Raw genomic sequence first — 7182 nt, 5'->3', positions numbered from 1 at the left:
CAGAAACGGTTCCACTAAAGTTACATCTTACGTCATTGTGTTACGTTGTCTTACGTTTCCGATTCGGTCATACTATCGGCCTGCCAAAGAAGAAGACGGAATCAACACGAAAAGTCCAATGTTTGAGAAATAATTCGATTAGCTGAAGAAAAATGCTGTAAGCTGAGGCTGGACAGGGTAGACACATCGACTCCACCAAACTGAGACAGCAGAGCATCGAGGACTCTTCCCCCAGCTGTCAAACGGACGGATGGCCAACAGAAATATGCGTAACACCACCAAGGTCAGGATATCCAGTGGGTTATAATGTGACTAACAACTAATGTTTTTACTGCTGCAGGTGGAGGCGCTGATTGAGAGCTGCCGCAGCGAGGGAAAGTGGCAGCGCGTCATTGAGCTGACTGATGAGTTGAAGACCGGATCGCCACACAACGGTGAGTAATTGGAGGCGTTACTTTCGACCACTGTTTAATGGCTGTATTATTCTGGCAGAGTGTCTGGCCAACTTCCTGGTGGGTGAAGCCCGCCTGGAGAACTACCTGGAGGAGAATGCCCTTGCAGCTGCTGACTCGACCTTTGGGCGGGCCAAGTCTGGGCTGGCAGAGGCAAGGCGTTTCCTTCATTTAGCCCTTGGCGAGAGTGGACAGAAAGCGGGGATCGCACTGGACGCCTATTTGCTACTGGCCAAGCTATGCTTTGCTTGCGGCGAATATGAGCAGAGCTTGGACAACTTTGTCAAGGCAGAGCTGAATACGCTGGCGGAGAAAGAACTAACTCTGTAAACGGCATTTCACCGATTTTTGTATGGTCTTTGAATAATTTTTTTGTTTGTAGGCGCAGCCTTAAGATCTTGGCCGAGTCTTACGCCATCAAGGGCCTATGTTTGGAGCAGCAGACTTCGAAGCCTTCGTCCAAGTTCAAAAAGGCCGAAAAGGACACTGAAATGGTATGTTAAGCTAGGAGTTATTCCCGTTTCATAATTATTCACAAATGAATACTGCAGATCAGCTGCTTTGAACGCGCCTCCGATCTGGGCCTGCTGTACCTCCAGGAATATGACATCGTGAGTGGCAGCGGCTCCTCAAACAACTCCACGGCTGGTTCAACGCTCAACGTGAATGCTTCGAGTGTGCAGCCTTCGAGCAGCAGCTTTGCAATCAGCAGCACCATTCCGGCCAGCGGCCCAACCGGCCTGGAGGCCAACCGTCGGATGGGCGCCATCCTGGAAACTGCGCTGCAACGTGCGCCCATTGTGCTCATTAAGACGGGAAAGTTGCAGGAGGCCGTTGAGCGCTATCGCATTATGCTGAACGCCATTGAGACAAAGGCCACCCAATCCCTGCGTCTGACCTTGGCGCGCCAACTGGCGGAAGTGCTGCTTCGCGGCGTTTCCGGAACTATCTACGCGCCGCCATTCGTTGCGAAGGGAGGCGGTGGAACACTGCGTGGGGGTTCCTCAAAAAAGTTATGGAAACCTCGGAAGTATGCCGCACGCCAGCAGTTCTCGCCACGGAACCAGCAGGAGGAAGTTATTCTGCTGCTTCTTATAGCAGAGGCCCTCGCCGTGAGGGATACTGTTCTTTCGCAAAGCCCCGAGTTTCGGATTGCTCGGCAGCACGCAATGGGCAACGTGACAGCCGTCTATGATCTGCTCACTCTCGCCACGGTGCGCTGGGGTCTTGTCCAACTCCTGAACGAATCCTTTGAGAAGGCGCTGAAGTTCAGCTTCGGAGAGCAGCATGTGTGGCGGCAGTACGGCTTGAGTTTGATGGCCGCCGAGAAGCACGCCCACGCCTTGCGCGTCCTGCAGGAGTCGATGAAGTTGACGCCAAGCGACCCACTGCCCTGCATGCTGGCCTCGCGCCTCTGCTACGAAAGTCTGGAAACGGTGAAGCAGGGACTGGACTACGCCCAGCAGGCTCTGAAGCGGGAAGTCAAAGGTAGGCGACATTGTAGAGGCTCAGGCATTGGATATCATTACCTATTGCTTTATATTGCAGGACTGCGACCGTCGCGCTGCCAGCTATTTGTCGGAATTGGACATCAGCAGCTGGCCATTCAGTCGAATCTGAAGAGCGAACGGGACGCGTGCAACAAGTTGGCTTTGGAAGCTCTGGAGCGGGCCGTACAGCAAGACGGGAACGACCATCTGGCCGAGTACTATCTCTCGCTTCAGTACGCTCTCCTGGGCCAGCTTGCAGAGGCCCTAGTTCACATTCGCTTCGCGCTAGCCCTTCGCATGGAACACGCACCTTGTCTCCATTTGTTCGCTCTCCTGCTGACGGCTTCTCGCCGGCCCCGCGAAGCTCTCGGAGTGGTTGAGGACGCCTTGCACGAGTTTCCCGACAACTTGCAACTGCTGCACGTGAAGGCGCACCTGCAACTCCACCTGGAAGATGCGGAGACGGCCTTGGCCACTGTGCAGCACATGCTGGCCGTGTGGCGGGACGTCTATGAAGCGCAGCTGGCGGGTGAGGAGGAGAAGCACTCGGACACCAAGAGCGGTGTGCACTTGGCGCACTCTTCGCAGATGTCCGACAAGGACTCCAGTAAGTACATAGTCGCTACAACTGGCAACTTGACCAACTTTTCAATATTAACGTGTATGTTCTGTGTATAAACACTCGTGAATATTTATTGCTGTATCCCAACTTCTGCGGAATGTCTGTACTGTACATAACAATCAAATCTAAATCTCATAACTAGTAAGTGTGCTAAGGAAGATATTGCCTTTGACCAGCTTGGATTTCGAAGCATGCTATTGGTCTGCGTTCGCTTTCACAACAATTTCTTTTCAAGATTATTTGTTTGCTAGTTGCATGCCTGCTTAGCTATCGTGGCTTTGATTGGAGAATTTTGCTATTTAAACTGGCCTTTAATCATAGTATTTTAGAACTTTGTTCTTTAAAATTCAATAAATCAATGAATCTATTTCTTATATAATGACTTTGATAAGTTTAAGTTATATTTTATTTGTATAAATATTTCATCTTCCAAAATGTTTCCTATTCCTTTATTTATGCTATGAAATCTTTGTATAAAATGGCTCCTCTTTAATTTTTACCTTGACATTCGGTAATTTATCTTCGTTGATGTATTTATGTATATTGTACTGTATATATCTTATATATCAGCTTTGCAAGTTTATAAATTCTAAATAAGTTGATGAGCTAAGAGTTCAGCTCCCTTAATTAAAGTCAAATTTTGACCCAACATACTCACAAGCATTTCGCCTCTTCAAGATTCGGTATACGCCGCTTCCCTGGCTGCAGTGTCTCGAGTGGAGCAGGCACTGAGTGAGGCGGCCAGCTCGCTGAGCTCGTTTACCCAGCGCCCAGGACCCCGGCGACCCTGGATGCTCCAAATCGAGGTGTGTTTTCTATTTTCTGTGTGATTGTTGGACACTTAACACTCACTTATTCCCCATTTAGATCTGGCTTCTCTTGGCTGATGTCTATCTACGCATCGACCAGCCAAACGAGGCACTCAACTGCATCCACGAGGCTTCCCAAATATATCCGCTCTCTCATCAGATTATGTTTATGGTATGTTGTCGCACGCGTGACATACATAATGGAAATGCGCTTATAATTGCATTATCTTTCAGCGAGGTCAGGTGCACGTCTATCTGGAGCAATGGCTGGATGCCAAGCAGTGCTTCTTGAACGCCGTGGCCGCCAACCCACATCACACAGACGCTCTGCGGGCTCTGGGTGAGACTCATCTAATACTCGGTGAGCCCAGATTGGCCGAGAAGATGTTGAAGGACGCGGCCAAGTTGGATCCGAGTTGCCCCAAGATATGGTAGGATTCAGCTATCTTAACTGTGCTGTTGAGCTAACAGGATTTTTTCTCCCCTAGGTTTGCCTTAGGAAAGGTGTTGGAGACCCTAGGCGACTTCCACGCTTCGGCGGACTGCTTCGCCACATCCCTCCAGCTGGAGCCGTCGTGCCCAGTTCTTCCATTCACCTCGATACCGCTGGTCTTTGAATAGGAGCTTGCTGATTCGGGCTGCAGGTCATTTTAGCTTTGTTTTTGGAAGATTCAACCTTAACTAACCTCAAAGTGAACAGCAATATTACTTACTACATGTATACTAGACTCCCAACACTTTAAAAGTCCGCATCCTAAATAATATCTTATTTTGGTTATTAGTTGTTGTCGCGCAGTATTACGACTACAAGGGTTTAAATATTGTATGTGCGTGCCCGTCTTTGTAAATTATTAGCTAGAATTGTTCAAGTTAATGTATTAATAGCTAATGTGAAACGTCCCAACTCGGCACTCGAGACGATGTGTGCGAATCCTGAAAAGATAGTGAAAAATGAAGTTCTTCCCCGTCGCGGAGGAAGTGGAAAACGGGATCGGATAATTTTTCGTTAACTTTGGATTGTTATTTAATGCTAGCATTTGATTTAAACTATGTTTAGATATAACTACTGTGTGAAAGAATTTAAAGTTAAATATACACGAAACCTATACTGTATGTGAAATATGTAACTATGCTGTGAACTATCTTTGTGAGGGAAGGTACGCCGTAGCTGCGTTGGGCCTTTGTTCAGTGTCCCGAACCTGTAGGACATTAGAGTCGACTGCAAGGGTGAACCAGACTAAGTTCTCCTTTCTATTTTGGTTTTTCTCCTTGACAGCTTGCCGTTTCACTTTCCACATTAGCTAATTGATGCCGATAATTTGCGCATTCTGTGCCAACACCGAAATACCTTCGGTTAAACCTCTAAAACTGTCAAGGGTTGTTTCCGGAAGGCTTTGGAGCTCCTTGGGGCTGGTGTTCCCTTGGTTTTGGGGGCGTTGCTAGGGACAACCGGCATATGGCCAATCAATGAAAAATTAAACAACCCAGTCTGGAATGTCGCTGCAAGGCGGGCGCACGAATTTGGGTTGGTTACGCCAGGCATCAAAATAAATCTCTAGCGATCTACTTTGGATGCCAGTTCGCAGTTTGACCCCGTTGGATTAGGTCTGCCACCCCTTGATGGACGCGTGAGCGACCAGCCGCAGCCCCGAAATGACCCCGAAGCGAAAGCGCCGCGGACGCAGCGAGTCGCGGGCGAGGAACAAAACTGAAGCAGAGCACCTTAAGCTGCTCGGCGAGCTGGAGCTGGTGGACAGCTGCTGCGAAATCTGTCACTGCGACTGCTACAGCTCGCACAGCGGCAGCTCGTCTGGCAGTCGCCTTGGCCAGGCCAAGGAGAGCCGCAAGGAGCTGGTTCAGCTGGACAAGGACATAAGAGCGCTGGAGGAGCTGCATCGGAGGGAGAGCGCCAAATGCCGGAGGAGTGCCAGCAGCCACAGCCAGAGAAGCGCTTCCAGGTCGCCAACCGAGAGGAAGTCTAACCAAAGCAGGCGTCGCTCAGCTGACAGCCATCGGAGGGAGTCCGCCTCCAGCAGGAGTCGTCGCTCCAAAAGCGCGGGCAGCATCAGGAGTGTGTCACAGGAAAAGGAGAGCCCCAACCAGCCCCAGGAAGCAAAGAATCAGAAGCATCAGAAGCGCCGTGGTGCTCAAAGGGACTGTAAGATGCTTCAGGTAAAATATTCGCAATAAATTTAAAACCGCCTAAAAGGATTATAAAGGGTTATGTTTTAACTTTAAACATACCCAGTACATTATACCTTTTATGGTCATCCTGAGCCTCCGGCGTAGTATTAGGCGTAGGCGTAGTATTGTGAAGATGATAATCACGCATTTATAAGTCGGAATCGGTCGACTATGTACGTATATCCTAGCGAACAAATGACTTAACTGAAACGATCCCGATTCCCGATTAAATACAGAACCTTTTCTGTTTTTGAATGTGGAAGGTTGGGACTTTCTTATGGTTTCTATATGTGGATTACATATTTTGGTCAACTGATCCGATTTTAAAAATGTATAAGGGTCGGCCGATGCTATCTATAGCTGCTGTACAATTGCTGATTGAGCAAGTGGAACATCTGGGGGAATACTATTTATATTTTAAGTAAATCTTCCAGGCTTCAATGTACTGTTTAGCTCCAAGTCACACTTTTAAAATAGGACTTTCAACAAATCATTAATTGATTACAATCTCTTACAGCAAATCTTAGGTCCACTTAATGATGCACCAGCTCTATCGGTGACAGGACGGGCCAAGTCCAAGTCACATGGAAACATGGCAGTGGTGCCGTTTAACCAGCAGGCTTCCAAAAAGAACTCACTCTGCACCTCAATGGCCAATCTCTGTTTGGCTCCAACGGTGCGCGCCGCCTTCCAGCTAGTGCCTAGCCACGACCAAAGGATTATCAACCGCATGGCGGGCAAGAGAAGCCAGCAGGCGGCGGACAAGGAGACCGCTTGGCTGGCGCGCAAGTACTGGGAGAACGAGCGCCTGGAAAGGCAGCTCTTAAAGGTGGAGCAGGTGGAGGCCTACAAGCAGGCCGTGCACGACAAGCAGTTCCAGGACTACCTGATGACCAAGGCTCGCCTCCAGGCGTTGGCAGAACGAGACCTGGCGGAGCTGCGGCGTCTGCGCGGGGCTCTGGACGCAAAGGATGCGGCTGCCAAACAGAGACTGGAGGCCCGGCGGGTGGAGCGGGACCTGAATCTCTGCCAGAGACGTTGCGAGGAGTTGCGGCGCAGCGAGGCGGTGACCGTTCAGCAGGAGGAGCAGCATCTGGACGAGACCATCCGCAAGCAGGACATCTGCATGAGGCTAACGCAGCGCTTGCGTCGGGCAGACGAATTGCGCAGTCAGCTGCTGGAGGCGTACCTAAAGAGAGTCCAGCACGACAACTTCGTGGAGCAAGCCCAGCACGAGGAGCACTGGCGCGAGCGGCAGCAGGAGGAGCGCATGCGGCGCGAGCAGCTCCAGGTGGACATCCAGCGGAAGCGGCATCAGTCCCAGCGCTTCGTCGAGTGCCGTCAGCGGAGGCACGAGGAGCGTTTCCGCACTGCCAAGATCTCGGCCAGCCTGCGGGAGCTCGTGCGCCAGTCAGTCACTCCCGAAGGCGCGTTTGGGGGCACCGCAGGCCAGGACCCTCCTGTCCTCAACTCGTACGCCCAGCAGCAGGTGCAGATGGGACGCCTGCTCTTCGACCGGTCACCTCGGGACGGTCTAGGTGGAGGCGGTTGTTGAGTCCCAAAAGTGTCTCTGTATATATTCATTGTTGTTGGTTTTATGTAAATAAAATGCATTAAAATATTAA

The 7182-nt window shown here is 50.3% G+C and overlaps 2 protein-coding genes across 3 annotated transcripts; both read left to right on the top strand.

Moving 5' to 3' along the window:
- Positions 1-31: 31 nt before the first annotated feature.
- Positions 32-4500, top strand: Ttc7 (tetratricopeptide repeat domain 7). 2 transcript variants are annotated; one of them, XM_017236835.3, is made up of 10 exons: positions 32-283; positions 341-434; positions 493-778; positions 835-946; positions 1004-1940; positions 2001-2549; positions 3273-3370; positions 3432-3545; positions 3608-3804; positions 3862-4500. In XM_017236835.3, exons 1-10 carry the CDS (start codon positions 251-253, stop codon positions 3992-3994), a joined length of 2553 nt encoding a protein of 850 aa, XP_017092324.2. In that variant the 5' UTR covers positions 32-250; the 3' UTR covers positions 3995-4500. The 2 variants fall into 2 exon arrangements, with proteins under 2 accessions (XP_017092324.2, XP_017092323.2); XM_017236834.3 differs by having other exon boundaries at positions 37-283; positions 3243-3370.
- A 139-nt stretch (positions 4501-4639) lies between these two features.
- On the top strand, positions 4640-7166 carry LOC108122271 (trichohyalin). The gene is made up of 2 exons (XM_017236836.3): positions 4640-5545; positions 6075-7166. The coding sequence occupies exons 1-2, from the start codon at positions 5027-5029 to the stop codon at positions 7110-7112; spliced, it is 1557 nt and encodes a 518-aa protein (XP_017092325.2). The 5' UTR covers positions 4640-5026; the 3' UTR covers positions 7113-7166.
- Positions 7167-7182: the final 16 nt, after the last annotated feature.

Source organism: Drosophila bipectinata, chromosome 2R (assembly GCF_030179905.1).
Source record: "Drosophila bipectinata strain 14024-0381.07 chromosome 2R, DbipHiC1v2, whole genome shotgun sequence".
NCBI lineage: Eukaryota > Metazoa > Arthropoda > Insecta > Diptera > Drosophilidae > Drosophila > Drosophila bipectinata.
This window is presented reverse-complemented; position numbering and strand designations above follow the sequence as displayed.